General features: G+C 56.9%; 1 protein-coding gene across 3 annotated transcripts in view; it reads left to right on the forward strand.

Moving 5' to 3' along the window:
• The window catches only part of ATP2B2 (ATPase plasma membrane Ca2+ transporting 2), a 174,452-nt gene that overhangs the window by 92,551 nt on the left and 60,203 nt on the right, over nt 1-21,698 (forward strand). For all 3 annotated transcript variants that reach the window (XM_058678903.1, XM_058678902.1, XM_004581302.3), the window contains one exon: nt 6,599-7,081. In XM_058678903.1, the coding sequence (XP_058534886.1) occupies nt 6,883-7,081 (199 nt within the window). In that variant the 5' untranslated portion in view covers nt 6,599-6,882. The remainder of the gene's footprint in view (nt 1-6,598; nt 7,082-21,698) is intronic.

The following is a 21,698-nucleotide window of genomic DNA, read 5'->3' on the forward strand; positions in this document are numbered from 1 at the left end:
CAGGGTCCTCCTGGCAGCTGAGGCCTGTCCACTGCAATAGTGTCCTTGCTGGACACAGCAGTACCAAAACCGTGCGGTCAATTCCTGATGCCTATTCCAAGCTCAAGGAAAAGGCCTTTTTAGTGTCCCCCCCAACCCACACCACTCACACCTGGCACCACATCCAAGGCAGCGTCTTGCCTTTGGCCTCCAATCCCTGTGCAGATGGTCAACAGTGCTGTTCTAGGCCTCCTCTGGGACCCTGGTGACTCTGAGCTCTGAATTGACACCATTGCCTGGATACAGCTGCCCTCCTCGCCCGCCCCCGCCAGCACTGCACCCAGGAGACAGCTCCTGGTGCAGCCGGACCCCTGGTACAAGGTTCTGTCTTTCAGCACCCGCACCACGTGGACAGCTCCACAGGGGAAGCAGGGCCTGTGGTGATCAGGTTCCTTGACCTCAGCCACTCAATCTCTTGTTGACATCCACCTCTGCCAATCCATCAGCACCCTGTCCCCCCATCTTCCTCCCCACACATAGATCCTTGGGCTCCTTCCCGCAACAGTTAGAGGTAAAGTCTGAGGACTCATCAGCCATCCAGGGATCTGCTATGTGTCATGGTCATGCTGTCCACAACAGAAAGCAGAAGGAGGGCAGGGGCATGGCCCACCTCGAGAGGGGTGTGCATGAGCCTGGGAACTGAGAGTAGTGCCTGTAGTGGGAAGTGCTGGTTCTGCCCACCTGTAGGGGTGCTGGCAAGGCCTGTGTAACAAGTCCCAAAGTGTGTGACAGAGTGCCGGACATGTAGCAGCTGTGATGTTAGTCTGGCTGTCCTTCAAGTCCTGATTGCGCTCCAGAGGGAACGAGGGAGACAGAGCGAAGGGGACAGCATAGAACCTCAAGACTCCAGGCCTGGACAGTAGCCATGCATGTGGCTGGCCCTGGGGAGCAGTGTCCATCCCAGAGAGAAGGTCTGTCCCTAGCATCTCCTCCCTGCAGCCTGGCACAAAATCACCAAGCTTTCTGACCTCTGTCTGCTAGCAACCTTCATCTTTTTGTTGTGAAGCTTTGTTAAAAGCTTCTAAAATCACAGACAGCACGAGAAGTACAGATTCCGGTAGATGGGCACTGCTATGCAGGGGACCAGGTCGGTGCATGTCGGCATATGTCTTCTGTTGAGCTAATCCCCGCCGTGCCACCTGGTCCTGGGGTGCAGTCTCCTGCTTCAGCCTCCAGCAAGCAAGATGTGGCCAGCCACTGGGCCATTGTTCCTGTGGGAGCTGCAGTGGCAGTGAACTGGGCAGCCCAGGTGACACTGTGGCCTCCTAGAGGCAAGCACCGGGGACGGGAGAATCCTGGAGGGGGTGCTAAAGTGATCCTCCATGGGTGAGGAGCTGTTGTGCCCTGGCTTTCAGTGGGAGAGGCCCTTGGCCTGGGCTGTCCCATGAGCTGATGAAGGACAGTGGGACAGCAAACAAGGCCAGGCCCTGGGCCAGAGCAGGTGCATGAGCTGTGTCCAGTCCAGTCTGCATGGCTTGGCTTTCTGGGTGTCCTCGAAACCCCAGCTTCCTTGCCTTTGAAGTGGCCTCAGTGACACCTGGCAGTCCACAGAAGGCCTTTGCAGCTCCCCACCAGCAGCAGCAGCAGGAGTAGTCACGCCAAGACCTTGTTCCCAGGTACAGACCACTCTGGCTACATTCTCCTGGAATTGGCACTGGGCGTGTGCCTGTGGCCTTGACCATGGAGCTCTGTGGGGGCCCCTTGTGATGAAGTGAGCAGACACCAAGGGAAGCTGAGCACCTCTGTTGCTCTCTTGGGGCAGGGCCTGAGACATAACCCTGTTCTGTTGGATAGATGGAGGGTGAGAGAGATGGACAAGCGAGAGGATGGAGTTGCACAGAACTGAGTAGATGGGTGGGTGGATGAGGAACTGGATGGATAAGCTGTTTGACAGGCGTGTGTGAGGTACTTGCCAGGCCAGAAGTGAAAGGTTATCCCACCTTGGAATGCTGGTGGCTCTGGAGAAAGGGGCAAGGGAGGGAGCTGACCCTGGTGACAAGCTGAGGATGTGCCCAGCCTTGCCTCGGGCACTGCGTGGAGCTGAGAAGCTGTGCGAGAAGCCCTGGCCAAGACCCCTTACTGTACCCAGCCCTGCTTCTGCCACCTGTGCCTTTGCAACTCGCGCAGGGCTGTTTCTAGGGGATTTTTTTAGATTTTCCTTTTCTGGTTAGCAGATAGGAGCTGGCTAAAAATAGCACTCTACTTGCTTCTGAGGCTCCAGCGTCCTCTCCCCACTCCCTGGGAGAAGATGGGGCAGGGACAGTCGTCAGCATGCATGTTGCTGGACACACTCACGCCGCAGCCCACCAAGTCTAGCAGACCCCCTGTGTACCTTGCTCTCTGGGGCCACTCACCCCAAGTGTACATGTGTACATACACTCACACAGCCTTTGCACACTGCTGCTGACCAGGTGAGTCCCAGACTCTGTGCCTTCCTGCTGAGAACATGGACATCAGAAAGCACCCTCACCCTACACACATACACATGCCCTACAAACCCACATTCACTACACGCACACACACACATCTCTGCACACCCTCACCCTACACATACACCCTGCACACACTCATCCTACACATGCACACCCAGAATACCCACACCCATACATGCCCTGCGCACACACACCCTGTACACCCACATTTACTGCATACACACACGTGCCCTACACACCCTCACCCTGCACAGCCATGTAGACTTGGCTGCCTCCCCCTACACTCTCTTTATCAAGCCCTCTATCTTCCTCATGTGTGAGTGAGGCTGTGCTATGGTCACGTTCTGGAGACTCTAGACCCCCACTGAAAGGAATCTGCAGCTGTGGGAGGGACTAAAGCCCCCCCCACCAATCCCAGTGCTTGCGGGAAGCCAAGTTAGCATCAGCCCGCAGGGAGGAGGCACCGAGTGAGAGGTGCCTGCCCAGGTCAGACCTGATTCTGTTCACGGCCAGCACTGCTGGACCCAGTGGTGACTCAGTTCCCAAGCCCTTCACTGCCGCCATGAGCTGAGCCGAGCTCGTCTCCATGCTTCTTCACACAGCCCTGTGGGAAGGGGGAACTGAGGTGTAGATGGGGCTCAGAGCCCTGCCTAGGGCACGCCAGAGGTGCCAGGGCCCCTCAGCCTCAGCCACTGCTGCTGGGATGAGTCCCCAGGGAAGGTGGCCTGGAAACCCCGTCTTCAGGAGGCTCCAGGCTCCACCCGTCTTCAAGTAGGAGGATCCAGCCTCCAGGAGCTATTTTTAGCACATCCTTTGCCGCTGTCCCCGCCACCATCCCTTGGTTAAGATTCAGAAAGCTGTTGATTTGGCTTGTTTTGTGGGTTTTTTTTTTAATTCTTCCTTCAAAGGATAGATTTCCTTCTTTGTTAACTTAACTCCCAGGAAAGGGCTGTGCCTGCATCTACCCGCGTGCCTCCTTCCAGGCACACCCACCCCTTGCCTGTCCCTGAATCCCTGCCCTGTAAGTGAGCAAAGAGGCTCAGCCAAGGCCACACTGCAGAGTCAGGACCGCCATCCTCCTTCCTGGGAGCTGGGTCTGCCCAGGGCCTCACAGGGGCCTGAGACAGGCAGTGTCCTCTTCATTCTCCAGGCTGGGACCCAGTGAGGTTAGACGGCCACTCCAGGGTCACACAGCTTTGAAGTGGCCTCCTCCCTGCCCCAGCCCCACTCCCCGCCAGGCATTTATGCCTCGGAACCAAACAGGTGTCTGGAGCCTTGTGGGCAGGATGAGTGGGTGCATGGTTGGACAGAGAGGTAGGCAGTTGTGTGGGCAGGTGGGTGGCCAGATGGGTGAATGATCCCAACACAGTCATTCAGTTCCATGGTGGCCAGTGAACTTGTGCCTGCTGTTTGATCACAGATCTAATGGCTGTGAAGCAGGCTCAGCTCCAACGGTCAGGGAGGTAAATCATTAGTGCCTGCGAACCACAGCACAGGTGAACGGAGTCCCTGGTGGCCGGCAGTGTGCTGTCATTCCCCTGTGCTGCTTCCTGTAAGCCACCTCATAGCAGCAGGAGGCAGGATCCCCAGGAGAGGTGGCAGGTGATCTAGGAGGAGTGCACCTGCCGAGATTCTCATCCCAGTTCCACCACTGTGGAGCCGGTGGGGAGCCAGGGAGGGGGGAGGGCCTGGCCACTCACTGTGCCCTCTGTGAGCCTCAGCTTGCTCCCATGCTTCATGGGGATAAGTGGACTGGCTCCTAAAGCAGCTGTGTGTTCACCACGATGACCCAGTGTCAGCAGCATGATTCTCTGTTTTACAAGAAGTAACTTGCCTGGCCTCATGGTGAAGTGGATGGTAGATGGTCACATTCCTGGCATTCACCTGGCCCACACTTGAGGCTCAGCTGCTGGTCACCAAGACCTCTTGGGCCCCAAGTCAGTCCTGAGTTTGGACTAGATGGAAAGCCTCCTTTGCACCCTCCATCTCTAAGATGGCAGTGCCTGTTCTAGAAGGTTCCCTACCAGATGGCCTCCAGCCCCTCTCACGGGGTGGGGGAGGGTTGTCTGTCCACCTTCTTCTGTGCGCTCAGCCCTGGCCACAAGCAAGGTCCCAGGCTACCAGGCCAGTCTGAAGGAGCTCAGCCTCCCGTCCCTCCATCTCTTCGTGGCGGCTGCTGCTGCACCCTTGTCACACACTATATGCAGTCCTATACTTCCACAGAACATGCTGGTCCTGGGCAGGTGGCAGAGCAGGCATTGCCAGGACCAAGCCTCTCCTGCCCAAAGCCCAGAGCTCAAGTTCTGAGACTTTTCCTGCACCTCTGGCAGCTGCTGATAACTCTCAGCTGAAGGGAGAGGGGCAGGCACTGGTCCCCAGTGCCACACAGCCACACTCGCCCCCAAAAGGATCCAGATTCCTGGCCTGGACCCAGCTTAGTCCTTTCCTATGGGTAGTGGGCAAGTGTCTGAAGTCTCAAATATCCCCTGACTCTTCCTCACTGTGTTCTGCAGCAAGTGGCATCATCCCTGTGGGCCACATTCTATGTGTGAAGTGGGTCCAGCCACAACGTCCACCCCACAGCATCCTGGTGCTCAGTGACATGCTGCTCGCTTGTCACTGGGCAGCTCTGTCAGGCACTTCATCCTGGGAGCCAGCACAGCTCCTAGCCCCCACAGACCCTGTGTACACTTCATGTACCCAGTGTCCCCCTCCGCAGACCCCCTTCGCCATGCCTTACTGACTGAATCCCTTCTGGAGTCTGCGTTCCTGTCTTGAGGACAGGGTGGGGGAATAGGGGGGAGGGAGCAGGAGCATACAGGTAGGGTTGGAAGTGGGGCTGCCGGCAGTTTCCGGGATGCTCCTGGTCTCTTGTGGAGGCAGCATGCCTGTCCATGTGTCCCACTGGCATCCTTGAGCAACAGTCCCTTCTGTGCAGCGGAATGGGCTCCCTCCACCCAGCGAGGTAGGGGTGGGGGACGTAGACTGCAGCATGATTGACAGATGGAGCCACAAGAGAGCGGCAGGGAAGGGGCTTGCCTGCAGCCCACAGCCTCGGTGCAGGTAGATCTACATCCTCCCTGTTAGCCCTGCCAGCCATACCTTTCAGGGAAGGGAGTGAGTCCTGGACCAGACACTGTCCCTCTCTGTGTTCCAAGTTCCTCGCCAGGAAGACAAGTTAACCCTAGAATGTCTCCAACTCTGAGATTCGTGGAAGAAGCCAGATGGCAAGCAAAGGAGAGAGCAAAAGGGGAGGTGGGAGGTGGGCTGGGGTGGGGGCTCAGTCCCTCGTTCCTCCCCAGTCCCTCACTGCCCTCGGCCCGGAATGGCCAACCACCCAAGGACACTGGGTAGGACCATCCCTGTGCCAGACCCAGCCGAGCTCAGCAGGGGCCCTTTGTCACCCAACGCTTGCCGGGGCCTCGGCCACCGGTGTTGGGTGTCCGGGCGGATTGAATTCTCCCTGGCAGTCCCATAGGTGCTGCACCCGGCAAGGGCGGCAGGCAGGCGGGCAGGGGCTCCCAGACACAGTGACCGCTGTCTGTGGTGCTGGTCTGTGCCCCCTCCCCTGCAAAGGTGAGGGCTCCAAGGAGGACCTGTACTTAAAGGGGTCCTCATGAGTATGCATGAGCTGGCTGCTCTGGTCAAGCTTCGGGTGGAGGAGGGGGCTTTTTCTCTCAAGCCCTGCCTGGGGGACTGAGTGTGGAAGGAACATGGGAAAGAGAGTGTGGGCAGGCATGGGGAAGGGAAGGGCTGTGTGTGGAGTTGGTGAGGGACAGGCTGTGTGCTTGGGCGGTGGCAGCATCACCGTGCTGTGGGTGCATGTTGGGGACAGTCAGAGGAAGTGGGCTATGCAGGTGTGGAGTACATAGTGGGGGTCTGGGAGGGAAGGGGAGTGAGTGGACCCAGAACTGCCGCAGTGTGCACAGGTGTGTGCTGTGACATGAACAGGTCAGGGCAGGTGTGTTGTGAGACTGTGCCTTGGGGAAGATACTCTGTGGGCACCCAGGTAGGCACCAGTGACATCTGGATTGCTGTGCATGCTAATGTGCCGGGCAGGGCTGCCAGTGTTTGGGTATGTGTGTCACCCTGGTGTTCTCAGGCACCTGTCTGTGTTGTCCCCACAGGAGCCGCCACTGCTGACCATGTAGATGCCGGCTCTGGGCAGCAGCATGGGCCCCACTGGATGGAGACTTGTGGGTCTACAGCCCTGAGCCCCTTTGGCCCCCGAACCTCATCCCACACCCAGCATCAGCCCTTGGTGTTCCCTGCCGCAGTTGCCAGCCTGCCTCAGCCACCCCCACCTCCCAGAAACCCCGCTGGCCAGTGAAGGTACGTGGAAGAGAGTCACACGCGGCTGCCCTGTCCAGCGCTGACCCTCGGGCCTGCCCGGGAAGAGACTTCGGCAGACATGGGTGACATGACCAACAGCGACTTCTACTCCAAAAACCAAAGAAATGAGTCGAGCCATGGGGGCGAGTTCGGGTGCACGATGGAGGAACTCCGCTCTCTCATGGAGCTACGAGGCACAGAAGCCGTAGTCAAGGTCAAGGAGACGTATGGGGACACGGAAGCCCTGTGTCGCCGCCTCAAGACCTCACCTGTGGAAGGTAAGAGCAGGAGACTGGAGCTTGGGGTGCAGACTCCCGCAATACCCTGTCCTGGGAGTTCCAGGGTAGGCCCAGGGAGGGAGCCTCATTGCAGGTGTGGTCAGACCTGAGCCACCTATAGAAAGAATGCTGGGAAGGGGGCCAGGTCGGGGCTGTGTTTTGGAGTCGGCATAGAGGGTCTGCCTGCTGCATCGTAAGGCTCAGCTCCCACCCCCTGACTCTGGGAGGCTCTGGTCTCAGAGGCAGGGCCAGGAGGGGCTCCTGCTGCACCCTGCTAGACCATAGTGTTGAATTAGGAGTCCACCTGTGCAGCCCCCACAAAGGAATCTGTGGGGCTGCTGTGCAGCTACTGTGGCTGCCGGGTCCTTTCCCCCTGCACAGCTGGGGTCCTCCCAACAGCCAGCCTGGGATTAGGGATGTCCAGGGCTTGAGGCAACTGGGAGCCAAGGAGCCGTGCAGTTGGACAGAGCAATGGAAAGATGGGCCATGGTGGGCAGGGCCTCGGACACCCCACATGTGCTGCCCTGAGGATGGGTTCCAGAGCTGCCAGCGGGCGATGAGATCTCCATGGAGGAGACCAAAATGAGTTCATTATTAGCAGAAGGGGAAACACGGCCCAGGTTCCAAGGGGTGACTTCACATGTGGGAGACAGGTGGCCTCTGCATGGCTGTTCCCCCTCTGGCAAAGGAGATATACATCTCTGGCATCCTGGCCCTGGCCATGGGCACCACTGGACGTGAACCATGCTTACATGCCCCAGTGTGTGTCTGCCCTCGGGGGTCAGCAACAAAGGCTGGGGCAGCTTTCCTGTCTGTGGTGGCCTAACACACAGGCTGAGCTGGGCCAAGAGTTAGTGGTTTCTTGTTCATCCTGCTGCTGTTAGATTTGGACTTGTGCGGATGCTGGGAAGAGAGGAAGCTGTGCATGTAGCTTCATGGTTGAAAATGGCCATGTGTGGCCATAGGGTGGACATCCGCTCTGCTGGGCTCCCAGCCTGAGGAGGTCCTCCAGGCCCTGGCAGAAGGGCTCATGCACACCCAGCTGTCATGATGATACCCGTTGGCCCATGAGGAGGCAAGGATGCCGACTGCCCTCTGCCTGTGACTGGGGATCAGGAGAGCTCAGGTGAGTGTGGGCCCTGGCTCTGGGGAGAGCAAGGTAGACAGAACAGATGCCTGTGAGGCCAGGCCAGGAACTTCAGATTAAGAAACTCAGCCTCCTCTTCCACCAAAAAAAACCCCAAGTCCCAAGCAGTTGAACAGCGCATGGCCACTCCCTAGCAGGAGCAGGGCGACTCCAGGTGGGTCACTGGATCTGTCCCCTATGTTTGCCCTATGCCCAGTGTGGCACCTGGTCAGGGAGCTCAGCATTCCAGTGCTACCCTGCAATGTGGCCATAGAGTACACAGGCTGCAGGAAGCTACACAGGTTTGCCCAACAGCAGACTCTGACCTCGCCCTGTCTGGTCCTCCTATTTAGGGAAATATTTGGCCCCAGGCACTAATCACAGGATCCAGGCTGTGCTGGCTCCAGAAAGAGACCCAGATTGGCCATTCCAACAGCCCCAACCCCCCGGCCATGCTCTGCTGTGGGAAATAGGGGTGAGGGGACGTCCTGCTCATGCTGCAGGTCCCGTGGCCATTAGCCTGCCCCACTCCAGCCAGATTAATGCAGGCAGACAGATCTCTGCGACTGATGGATGGCATTGAAAGCCTTAAAAAAAGTTAGCTGCTACCTGGGACACAGGGTATGAGCCCAGCTCCCAGGGCCCCACATTGCTGGGCCCTTCCACCAAAAGGCTGGACTTTGGTACTGACCCATGGCTGCCTTGTCCCAGCTCTGTCCCTTTGCCCTGGGACAAAGCTTGTCCCAGCTTTGTCCCTCCACCACAGTCCTGCTCAGTGCCCATCCCTCCCTTGCCGATCCCTGTCCACCCATGCCTTCCAGCCTAGCACTGCCAAGGTCTCAGTGGCTCTTTGCCCCTCTTGGCCTCCTCTGCCTTCTGTGTAACCCTCTTCCATGCCCATGTTTGGAGATTGCGCCCGCTCAGCCCCAGTGAGAGGCCAGCCCTGGAGATTCAGGAAGAGTGTCATCACATTAGAGCCCAGTTAGTTGGCACTGCTGTGGCTGTGGTACTAGTTAGTGATGAGGGGAGGGAAAAAGAAAGAGACAGGACAGAGGTTGCAGGCCTGGGGACAGGACAGGACACTCTATGTCACCCTCGGAACCACTGGCTCTGGTTGCCCAAGAGCAGTCTGGCCTGGGGCAGTCGGGGTAGATGACCTAGCCAAGGCAAGTTTGCTAGTGGGGGCTGGGCTGAGGAGGTGGGGGTGGATGAGACCTGGGAGCCAGCGCTTTCCCAAGTTTAATGTGACTCCCATGGCCTCAGAGAGGAGATGGGGCCAGTGTGGCAGGTAAAATATGCGGAACGGAGAACGCCCACCAGCCGGGCCCCCAAAGGAACCCCAGCTCTGTTCCAACGCTGACAGTCCAAGGCCCAGGCTTCGGTCAGATCTGGGACCTGGAGTGGGGAACTCAGCGGGCTGCCTAAGGGGCCTGGAGTGCAAGTACTGACCTCAGGCAAAGTACTTCCACCCTCCCAGCCTTGGTTTTCTGTGCTGTGAAGCCTCCGCTCAGTCAGAGACAGGGAGCTGAGAGTTCTTGGAATATTTTCTGGATTTGACAGTCTCAGCCTCCGGGACCCTGTCTGGGAGACACTGAGCTCAATGTGGCTTTGCCAAAGAAGGAGTTGTCCTATGGCTTACACAAGATGGGAAGTCCAGGGATAGGTCTGGCCTCTTCCTCTCGCTTCCTCTGTCTTCTATGCAGACTTAGCAGGCAGGCCCTGACTCTGTAGGGGCCCTGGAGGAGGGTGGTGTGGGCAGAGCAGTGGGAGGACGCTCCCTGCCGGCTGCTGCCATCTTGCTGTATTCAACACAGTAACACCCAGGCTGTGCAGTCAGCCCCGACCCTGTCCCCATCCTCCTTGGTGCCTGTCACTCACTCACTAACTGCACAAGCATGCACGAGCTTGCGACCCCGCCCGCCCATGCCTGCCTCCTATGGGATTCACAGGACCTAGTTCTGGGTGCAGGAGAAGCCCATCATAGAAGAGCGCCTGGTTCTGGGAATGAGGGCTTCGTGGTTATGCACGGGCTCCGTACTCTGAGTGCAGGAGAGCCGCACATCAGTGGAGGGAAGGGGGCCAGGGAACCAACAGGAAGAGGCAGAGCTCCTCCTGATCCCTAGCCCTGGGCTCCCAGAACAGTCCTGGAAAGGGGGGTAGAGAAGGGGGCTGGAAAGCAGGCCACCCTGAGTGCTGCCCTGGTAGTCTAGCTGTGGTACTACTGATGGCCATGGCACTAGTTGGCGATGCCGTGGCTGTGGTACTAGTTAGTGATGCTACTAGCTGGTGATGCTATAGGACTAGTTGGTAATGTCATGGCACTAGTAATGGCCATTGCACTAGTGATGCTGGGGCACTAGTTAGCAATAGCTGTGGTACTAGTGATGCCATGGTACTAGTTGTAGCTGTGGCACTAGCAAAGGTCATGGCACTAGTAATGGCCATGGTACTCGTTAGTGATGCCATGATACTAGTTAATGATGGCTGTGGTACTAATAGAGCCATGATACTAGTGATGACTATGGTACTAGGGATGCTGTGGCAGTGGTTGTAGCATGATGTTGGAGGCTGGTTCATTACACTGCCTCTCTGCACGCCAGGTTCTGTGCTGGAGTCTCGCACTGTGATTTCTCGCAGTCCTCACATTACTGCCACTGTGAACCAGGAGGTGTTATCCCACTGTCCCAGCTCACACACAAGGAAGTGGAGGCCCCAGAAGCAGCAGCAGCAGCACTAACAAGCACCCCAGCCAGGGTGGCTCCTGAGTGGGCACACGTTACCTCCTCTGTCTGCTTTTGAGGAAGACAAGGACAGTGAGAGGTGGGGTGGGGCAGGTGCAGCCCAGGCAGCACCCCCCCCCCCCCCCGGATGGACAGATAGGAACGGACTGCAGAGACAGGGATTGCAGGGTCAGCTCTGGACAGTGACACAGGGGAGCTGAGAAGCTGCGAGAATCGGGGTGCATGCTTGATGCCTGCATCCTGAAAGAATGCCCCCGATCAGCAATAGGGCTGCACCCCAGCAACCTGATGCAGTCCAGCCATTTCCTGTGCAGCCACACCTGCAGGCACGTTGTGGGTCAGGTTTCCTCCTTTCATCCATTAGCCATGAGCATAGGTCGTTGACCAGGAGCATGAGACTTTGGGGCCCAAGCCTTTAACTTGGGAGCCCTTGGGAGAGCCGTTAAACATCAGTCCAAGCCATAGCAGGGCCTTGGGTGACATCAGCTACTGAAACAGGTAAAGAAGGAGACAGAGGTGCCCAGGGCGTGTCTTCAGTTGCAGACTCATCATGAGATTGGATGGCCTTGCCGTGGACTGGCAGCCCCTAGACACGGTCACCGTGAGGAAGGGAGACTTGGTGATGAAGGCTGGGCTGCTGGAACAGCTCTCCCCTCCACACAGCAGCTCAGTCAGGTCCAGGCACTGCGGCCAAGCATCCGAGGGACTCGTGGGGCCAGAGTTCTGGGAGGACCCTCAGGCATCATCCCAGGAGGCAGAGGGAGAGGCTCCCATCCAGGAGAGCAGCCCTATGACTCATGGTGAGGTCATGGTAAGGGGCAATGAGGCCTCTCTTCCTGCTCTTCACTGTCACTGTCCTCACACCTGCCACCCACTCATGACTGTGTGGGTGCCCAGGGCAGGGGCACGGTCTAATGCCACCTGCTGAGGAGCACCTCTGTGAAGGCTGCAAGTTGGAAGTCACAGTGGTGGGCGGGGGGGAGCTCAGGATAGGATGTACCTTCCCCCAAATACAAGGGTAGCCCTCTCCCCCAGCCCTGGACTGGTGGTATTGGGAGACGGATCCCTGAGGAGATGGGAAGATCACAGGGACTCTGCCTTCTGATTGGGAGCAGTGTCCTTGTCAAAAAGGCCCCTGCCGGCTCCTGGCCTGTACTCACAGCACATAGATGGCATCTATGGTGAGCTAGGACCGACGTGGACAGCATGGTGCGGGCACCTGGCCCAAGCCAGGTCCTGCGCTCGTCATCTCCTGCCCGTGTCCTGGCATCGTCTACCCTCTGCAGGAGTCTCTCTCAGTGTAGGGAGCTCCCCTGAGTGCTAGGTTTGAAGACCGAGGCCCCAAGAGGCTGGACTGGCTCAGCTGTCTAATATCAAATCAGATCCTAACCACACCCCTGTGCAGTACTGGAGACTCAGGGGAGGATATTCAGGAATGCTTGACACAGGAAAACAGGTCCCTTTAAGCCTTTGAAACGTTCCAGAAAGTGGTTGTTACAGAGACCATGAAACCTCGGGGATGAGAGCAGGAAAACAGGTGAACCGTGTGTGATATAACATGAACCACGTGGGGGTTGGTAGTGCCCGTCAGCTCTATAGAAAGATGCAGTGGGAGAGAGATGGCTGGAAGCTTCTAGAATGGGGAGGTGGTGACAGTTGTCCTCTTGGCTTGTCTTTACCTCAGTGGTGGCGATGTCACTGACAGGTAGGCCAGCTGAGACTGCAGGAGACAGCCAGAAATTCCAGACTGGCTTTCCAGAAGGAACCTGGGGGCACACGGGGATGAGGGGGCAGGGCTGATGCAGCCAAGCACCCTGGGGAGCAGGGGGCTGGAAGAAGTTCGTTGCGGCTGTGTGTAGTCCTGGCATCTCTTAGGGCTCCAAGTCCTGCTGGGCTGGTGCCTGTTCAGCAGTGGTGATGCCAGTTTCTGTGGCGTGTGAACTCCACGGGACCACACCAGGGTTGGAGCCTCAGGGCAGACAATGTGACTGGGGGGCTGCGGCCTCAAAAGTGCAGGAAGTGATGTGCACAAGTGATGTCTGGCTTAAGTCACACAGCTGGGCCCACATGAGGCCAGTCCTCCTGAGGTGCGTCTAGGACTTTGCACCCCCAAAGTGGGGAACCCCAGAAGCCTGGGAGTTGCCAGGTACTCCAGAACACTGGAGCTCTGACCATAGATGAGCCAGGGGCTGAGCAGAACCCAGAGCCAGCCGCCAGGGAGCATCTGAAAACATGGTTCCAGAGTAATAGTGGGGATGCTGCGTGGTCTTGAGTGGGCCATCTTCCCTCTCTGAACCTATTTCCTGTCATGCAAAGTGGGCCTAGGTCTGCCTGCCATTCTTTTGCATATGCCCCTCCCCTTTTTTCGTCTTTCCTCCCAGCTCCTCTCTCCACCTGCTCAGTAATCTGTGCCCCCATGCCATGGTCTGCAGGCATGGCCTAACAGCCTCCACCCTGTGGCAGGGGATCGCTGTCAAAGTCCGCTCTCCCCACCCCAAGCCTGCAGGTACTCTGGAATTTGCCCACTCCACTGGTGCAGTTTGAAATTCTGGAATGCACGAAAGATTGAAGTGAAAATCATCAGCGGTGGTCGTGGGGTCCCTGCTTCTTAACACACTCCCATCCTCTGCCCAATTGGAGCCTAACTTCAGTCAGAGCCAATAGAGAGGTCCCCCCACCTCCCTGTACAACGCCCTGGCCGTGCCTCTATCCAGTGACCCACCCCTGTCCCCTACACGCCCACTGCTCAGAACCCAATCCTGGGACCCAGCCCAGGCCCGGAGGGCCTGTCATCTGAGCACACAAGGCCAGTCCCTGGCACCTGTCGCCAGCCTCGAGCACACCTGAGCTCGAGTGAGCTCTACTTCTTCTCAAAGCCACCGAGTCCTCTTGAAGTCCTGGGAGATCCAATTACACGGAGCCACCCAGGCACCACCACCACAGTCCCGAGAGCAGGTACCAAAACGGCCGCTGTCATGTGCCGGCTCCACTGTAGGTCTGTTTGATCTGGAACTGGCGGCCTGCACGGCTCCCAGGCGTTGCTGAACTGTGCTAACAGCAGCCGGTCGGACGCAGTAATGGGGACAGTGCTATGACCAGGTGGGAGGTTAATGGACCCCTTGCCTGCGGCTGGGCGGGCCAGCCCAGGGTGGAATGCTAGGCTCTTGGCCTCCTCTGAGCGCTGTGGCTGTCTGGGAGAGGAGGGAGGTGGAGGCCAGGTCCAAGGTCAGAGAATGACAGGGCGCAGGTGGCATCCCCACCCCAGTCGCTGAGTGGTCCGCCCCTCCTCCCCAGACCTGAGAAGTTCCTTCCTTCCCCTGCTGTACCCACTGAAATCCCAGAACCTCGGGAGACAGACCGGTTCTGTCCTCAGGTTTTGTCCCTGAAAAGCACCAGAGATGGCAAGTCTCTGCTGCGGTGCTTTTCAATAATGGATATTTTTGTCTTTTGCTATAAATACATGTGAAAGTGGGGCAAGCATTTGGAGCAGCCGTGGAGGCGCCGCCTGGGATAACTGCATCCCATTGGCGAGTGCCCCAACAAGTCCTGCCTCTGCCTCCCGGTCCATTTTTCTGCACATGCGCACCCACCCTGGGAAGTGGCAGTGACAGTTCAAGTGCTGTGCATCCTGCCACCCACATGGGAGACCTGGATGGAGATCCAGGCTCCCGGCCTCAGCCTGGCCCAGCCCCAGCTGCAGGCACTTGAGGAGTGAACCAGCAGACAAAGAGCTGGAAGATCTCTGTCTCTTTCCCTCACCCTCATGTTTCAAACACATACATTCTAATTTTTTTATGAGAGATGTATTTTTTAAATTTTTTGTCTTCATTGGAAAGTCAGATATATAGAGAGGAGGAGAGAGAGTGAGGAAGATCTTCTGTCCGTTGACTCACTCCCCAAATCACCACAACAGCCACAGCTGCACCCATCCGAAGCCAGGAGCCAGGAGCTTTTCTGGGTCTCCCACGTGAGTGTAGGGTCCCAAGGCTTTGGGCCTTCCTCCACTGCTTTCCCAGCCCACAAGCAGGGAGCTGGATGGGAAGTGGGGCTGCTGGGACATAAACCGGCGACCATATGGGATCCCTGGTGCGTGTGAGGCAAGGACTTTAGCCTCTAGGCTATCGCGCCAGGCCCAAACACATACATTTTTAAAAAGACAAAGTTTTGCCTACAATAAATGCTGGCCGAAGCATATGCTGTTTGGTGGTGTTGGGCCCCCTCCTATTTGTTTGGAAAAGCAAAGTCTAGAAGGAAACAAGGGGAACATCTGGCCCTGGGAAACTCACTTCTCCCATGACCCATTCGTGCCGTGTTTCCTGAGCACCTACTATGGGCTGACCAAGCAAGAGAAGCCTGTGCCCTGGTAGCGGGCAAGTGAGAAAGCAGGTGAGTGAGACGAAGAGGAGCCCAAACCTGGCAGTGAGGCCTCTAGAGGGAAGGAGAAAGGGACTGGGGGAGGGAGGAGCCGAGCCTGGGATTGGGAGGGAGGCCAGGGGATGGGACCCGGGGTCCAGGGAGGGAGGCCAGGGGCTGGGAGAGCAGAGCTGGACAGGGGCTGGGACCCGGGGTCCAGGGAGGGTGAGCAAGGCCAGGCCACAAGAGGTTGTTGAACATTCTTGCTTCATTTGTGCCAAAGCTGAAGGTTTACTCCTACAGGCAAGCAGGCTCGAGCTTTGGAAGGGTCAGAGCAAGGCCCCCATTTGAACCCAGACAGAGAGAGGGTCTGTTTGCTAGTCACATCACCCATGGCATGGCAGGGACCCCAGCTGCTGTCCCCCGTGTGTCTTGGCACTCTGTTCTGTTTGCGCTGGCTGAAACAGGCTCAATAGGAAGTGGCTGGAGGATTTGCAAGGAACACTGGGTCTCCAAAGAATCTGTGAGGACCCGGAAAGATGTGGGTTCCTGGTTGCTAGGCAACAAGGTACAGACCTGCATGGGGAAGGGCAGATAATCAACCCCCCCCACCCCGCAACCACCCCAGCTTAACCAAAGTTCACCCCTCCCAGGCAGGCAGGCAGGAAGGAGAACCCCAGGGACTCACACAGAAGTTAGCACAACAGCGCAGCAATTACTAGTAGGATTTCACCCCCAGAGGAAAAGGGGAGAGAAGAGTCTGTGTCCAGAAATGAAGGGGCAAGTGCTTTGTAACCATGGCCCACACATAGGTGCAATATGTTCACTTCCTGCTTATCATCACAGTGGGCTGCCATGATCACCACTGTACAGTCAGGGAAGCTGAGGCCCGAGGGCCTGACCAGGATAGCCTGCAGGCACAGGGGACAAACAGGACACGGGAGCCATTCGCTGGAAAGCTGGCACAGAGTCTGTCTTCTTCCTGGGACCCCCACCATGCTGGATCCTGTGGCTTATACAGAAATGAGGCAAAGACCTAAGGCTGTGGGAAAGGGGTCATCCCAGGAGAACGCTTGTCAAGCACAGGAGTGGAGGAGAGGACGAATGGACAAGGGAAGGAATGAGTGGGCAGCGGCCAGCAGATGCTCTGGGGAAGGCAGTGAGCGCAGGAGTCTGAGTGTCGGGATTGACTAGTGATGTCTGCCATGGTCGTGGAAGGAGGGAAGAAGGCAGCATCCGGGTTCTCATTGGAGGAGACGAAAGTGATATACAGAGCCCAAGAGGAAAGAGTCAATGCAAGACCCAAGACGCAGCACAGCAGTTGACCATTGGGGTCAGCCTGCAAGTGCAAGACACATAGCAGATTTGCTCATGAAGTCGCTGAGTTCTCTGTATGCATAGAGCATTCAGGTGGGGCACCTTAGGGACCACTGTACCCCAGGCTCCAGGACTGGGAGCGAAGACATTAGGAGACACAAGCCAGTCCTCGCCTGCTTAACCCAGGGCTGTGTCAGACAGCACTAGTCAATCCCAACACTCCACGGTGGGGAGCCCTGACTAATCAATAGGAAACCCAGAAGGCAAGGGAAGGGGCAGATGGGGATGAGTACTGGGTCCACAGAGGTGGAGATGTAGTCCTGGGGGGGAGTTTGGCCTTTCCTCTCTGTAAGCCTGGAAATGCAGGAAGAGGAGGCCTTGTAGCAATGAGATCTGCTGCTTACTGTTCACTTGGTTACTGTTCAGTGAGACAGCACTGGCTCTTAGGAATAATAATATTCTGGATAATATTCTGGAAGTACGGTTTGCTGACCATTTTCCACCACTGGTTCATGCTCTGGGCTCCCTCCCAGCCAACAGGGAGGTCGCTAACCCTGCTTGGCAAACTAGGGCATGAGCCAGCCTGAGAGCAGTCTAATGTTTCTCACCCTCCAGACTGGAATGAGGGGAGCAGAGAGAGGGGGAGCAAGTTCTGAGTCTCCTCCCCATGGTCAGGAAGTCATGGCAGCTCCAGAAAGGTCAATGGCATCATGACTGAGCAATGTGGTCACATGAAGATGGCCAGGAAGCCCCCACTCTGCCTGCACTGGCACTGGCCTAACCCATCGATTTCAGCCATCAGTCCACATTGGGGTTCCCCCAGAAACAAAGCTCGAGTCTCTAGCATGGGGTGCAGGGGGCTGTGCCAACCAGTGCCAGCAGAACCAGACACTGTTGCCCAAGATGTATAGCCACCTGAGCTTCAATGGCCTGCACCCTTCAGTAGGTGGCACGCTGGCCGTGCTGCGTGGAGCCTGGGGCTGCCAGCTTTATGCACAAGTGCCACACTTTGTGGCTCTATGGCTCCCCCTCACCCCTCACCATGGTATGATTCTCTGTGTCCCTACGTTCTGTTGATGCTCATGTTTGGGAGCCAGCTCAAGAGGCAGTAAGTACAAGGTCAAAGAGGCAAAGAGAGAAATCCAAACTGAAAGATTGCCAGGCCAGCTGCTGCTGCGGTGGTCAGCCAGGGCGGCTGTGGCGTGCACCCAGAAGGGACCCCTGCTGTGGTGGTCAGCCAGGACAACTGTGGCATGTACCCAAAAGGGACCCCTGCTGTGGTGGTCAGCCAGGGCGGCTGTGGCATGTACCCAAAAGGGACCCCTGCTGTGGTGGTCAACCAGGGCGGCTGTGGCATGTACCCAAAAGGACCCTTGCTGTGGTGGTCAGCCAGGGCGGCTGTGGCATGCACCCAGAAGGGACTCCGTGGGGTCTGTCATGACACCTGCTCCTGTCCCCTGCTTCACAGGGTATGGTGCCTCCAGTGGCTTCTGGGCTCCCTGCTCCCCATGACCTCCCCACTTCTGGGAAGATCCTGGAGATGACACAGACTCCATGGGTGGTTGGGGCTTGCCTGGCTCCACCTGGGCTGGGAGGCAGGGACACTGAGAGGATGTGAGGGTGGAGACCACAGCAACTGATCATGGCGCCTGCAGCTGGAGGCATCTCTGCCATGCTGCATCCCTTGGGTGCTTTCTGCCTCTTGAACCCAAAGACTTATGTTCAGGGTCTGGACCATTGGAACCCATTTCCCAAATGAATAAATTGAGGCCTGCAGCTAGTATCAGGGCTCCGTCCCCTTCTGTAAACTGGGGGCAGCGATGTGAGGCCAGAGATGGATGAGGTGATGGTGAGTGGGGATTCCGGATTGCCTGTCATCAGGAGCTCGCTCTTGCCTCCCTGTGGTCTCTGGGTTTGCTTGCTCTGTCACCCTTCCTCATCCCCTCCCTGCCCTGTCCCCCATTTTCTCCTCCAGAAGGGGAGTCTATTTACAGCAAATGCCACTGCAGTTCTAGCATAGTCCTCAGGCACCTGGACAGTGAGGTTAAGGCTGTCTCAGTGGCTGAAAGCACAGGCATGTGCCTCCCCAAAATGCCCTCAAGTGGCCTTGGAGGCCCTGGGGCCTGTCTAGACACAAAAGGTCACGTGGCATGGACCCTGGGAGAGGAGGGATCCAAGGGCACCATCCCCTCCCCCTGCTGCCCAGCCCGAAGCTGCCTCTCTGAACAGAGTGACTGTGGAGCTGAGCACCAGGGCCCCATGTTCCCTGAGCACCTGCCACTACCAGAGCACTCCAGGGAGCTAACAGTCAGCCAGACACATTGTTACTAAAATGATAATTTATGAAAAGGATTTCCGGGAAGCTGTGAGATGGCACAAAAAGGTGGAGAGGGTCCAGTCTGTGTGAGAGGGGGCAGGATTTCCTCAGAGAAAGGCAGAAGGAGGAGAGAGCTCCAGACAGCGGGAATGGCATGTGCAAAAGGTCTGAGGCAGGAAAGCAGAACAGACACAGAGGCTGGAGTTGCCAGAACCTGGGAGTGGGGAGGGGGCCGCAAGACTGCAGGGAGGGGAAGGAGCGTGGTGTTGCCCTGTGTGTGCTGCGGGCAGCTGGAGGAATGGGAGCATGGACTTGACCCCAACATAGCACACTTTGCAATCCTCAAGTGTTTTTCTAGGGTGGACATTGAGGCTCATGCTGCAGACAGCCACATCCCTCCTCAGAATACTGGGGAGACACCCAGCTCCTGTGTGTGACCCCAGCTTAGTGTGTATGTGCGCCATGGAGGGCAGCAGCTGTGCCTCAAACACTGCCTCCCAGCTTCAGCCCCAACCTGGCCCTGGCTGTGGCAGACACTTAGGAGTGGGCCAGTGGGTGAGAGCGCTCTCTTTCCCTGTATTTTTCTCTCTCAAATGCATTTTAGCTATACTGAGAAAGAAAGCATCCCCTGGCTGATGAGTGGAGAAGAGAAGGGGGGAGACTGGCCACCAAAGCCATTGGGCAAGCAGCAGTGTGGCCTAGACATGGGGGAAGTCAGGGGATTGGGGATGGAGCGCAGGGCCTGGACCCGGCTGGAGTCTTTCCCGGGGTGAGAGGGCCAGTGGATGGGAGAAGACCCTGCTGGGAGACAGACAGGGCACCCAGGGAAGTAAGAACAGGGAGAACACACATTGGGCGCCTCTTGCATGCCTGGCTTGTCACCCTTGTCACTCAATGTCACTGGGTGACCAGGCTCTGGGCTGGGCAGCACAGCCCACACTGCAAGGAGGTCACCCCTAACGTAGCCACAGTTTCAGCCTGGGAGTGCTGGACCCCCAGTCCATGTCATGCAGAGGTTGTATGGATGCATACCTGCGATTTTTGCTTGTTTTGTTTTGTTGAGATTTGTCTATTTATTTGAAAGGGAGAGTTACAGAGATGGAAAGACAAAGATCTTCCATCCTCTGGTTCACTGCCCAGATGATTCTAACAGCCAGGGCTGGGCCAGACCAAATCCAGGAGCTAAGAGCTTCTTCCTGGTCTCCCACGTGGGTGTAGTGGCCCAAGTGCGTGGGCCACCCTCTGCTGCCTTCTCAGGCTGTTAGCAGGGAGCTGGATCAGAAGTGGAGCAACAGGAACATAAAGTAGGCAGCATATAGAATGCCAGCATGACAGGCAGCAGCTCTACGTGCTGCAACAATGCCTGTTCCTCCCCCGATTATCTTCTTCCAGTGTGCATTGATTTGCCCTGCAAATTAAACTGTAACATATTGCAGAGTGGGTGTGGTAGGTTCACCTGCTGCTTACGATGCCCACAGTCCCCAGCAGAGTGTCTGGGTTCAAATCCCCTCTCCTCCACTTCTGATTCTGCTTCCTGCCAATGCATCCTGCGAGGTAGCAGACAATGGCCCAAGATGGAGCTCTGGGCCCCAACTTTGTTCTAGCATAGCCCTGGCTGATGCAGGCATGTGAGGAGTGAACCGGGAGCTAGAAGTGCTTGCATGTGCGAGCTCTCTTTCTCTGTCGCTCTGCCTTACAAATAAAAAGCAAATGCAGGGCCTGGCACAATAGCATAGTGGTTTAAGTTCTTGCCTTGAACGCGCCGGGATCCCATATGGGCACTGGTTCATATCCCAGTGGCCCCACTTCCATCTGGCTCCCTGCCTGTGGCCTGGGAATGCAGTCAAGGACGGCCCGAAGCTTTGGGATCCTGCACCCACGTGGGAGACATGGAGGAGGCTCCTGGCTCCTGGCTTCGGACTGGCTCAGCTCCGGCAGTTGTGGCTGCTTGGGGAGTGAACCATCGGACGGAGGATCTTCCTCTGTGTATCTCCTCCTCTCTGCATATCCGCCTTTCCAATAAAATAAATAAATAAATAAATCTTTAAAAAAAAAAAAGAAAAGAAAATGCAAATGCTTCTCACAAAACTAACCCCTACAACCCATTGTTCAGCTCAGCCAATCATGCTTCCCTTCCGAGTGCGCCCAGAGCTGCCATCTCCGTGAGTGGAGTGGTCCCTCACGCACTTTTTGGTTATACTTTTTGGTTTCATACTGCACGTGTGAAAGTATCCACGCGTCTTGAAAGAAAACACTGTCTTGTTTTTCTGTTTTACAAAACTAGAACCAAACCGTGTGTCGTGACTGGCAGAGTTTTCCCAGTTTTCTTCTTGGTTTTGTGTTCCTACAAGCTCCTGCCTGCGCATTGCCAAGGCTCTGTGTTCGAGAGGCAAGCCATGTGGAGGACACAGTTGCAGGACTGGGTCATGGTGTGCGGAGACCAGCCATGGAGCCTCCGCACTGGGCTTCAAGTCCTGGCTTGTGCTCTGCGACCCTGAGCAGGAAGGACTCTGCCTCTCTGAAACACTGTAAACTGGTAGACATGATTCATGCCTCATGTGTACTCACATGTGCACCCCTGGTGCCTGCATACCCAGCATCATGGGAGGGAGCCATGAGGTCAGGGCGCTGTCAGGGTAGTGCTCTAGTGCCTTCTGCCCGGGGCCTAGTTCTTAGTGGTTCATCGTGGTTCTCAGTGGTATTTAGCAGCCCTGGTAATAGTAGTTTACAGTAGTGGCAGTCACGGTGGTACTTAGTGGTAAT

This window comes from Ochotona princeps, chromosome 21 (assembly GCF_030435755.1).
Source record: "Ochotona princeps isolate mOchPri1 chromosome 21, mOchPri1.hap1, whole genome shotgun sequence".
NCBI classification, from domain to species: domain Eukaryota; kingdom Metazoa; phylum Chordata; class Mammalia; order Lagomorpha; family Ochotonidae; genus Ochotona; species Ochotona princeps.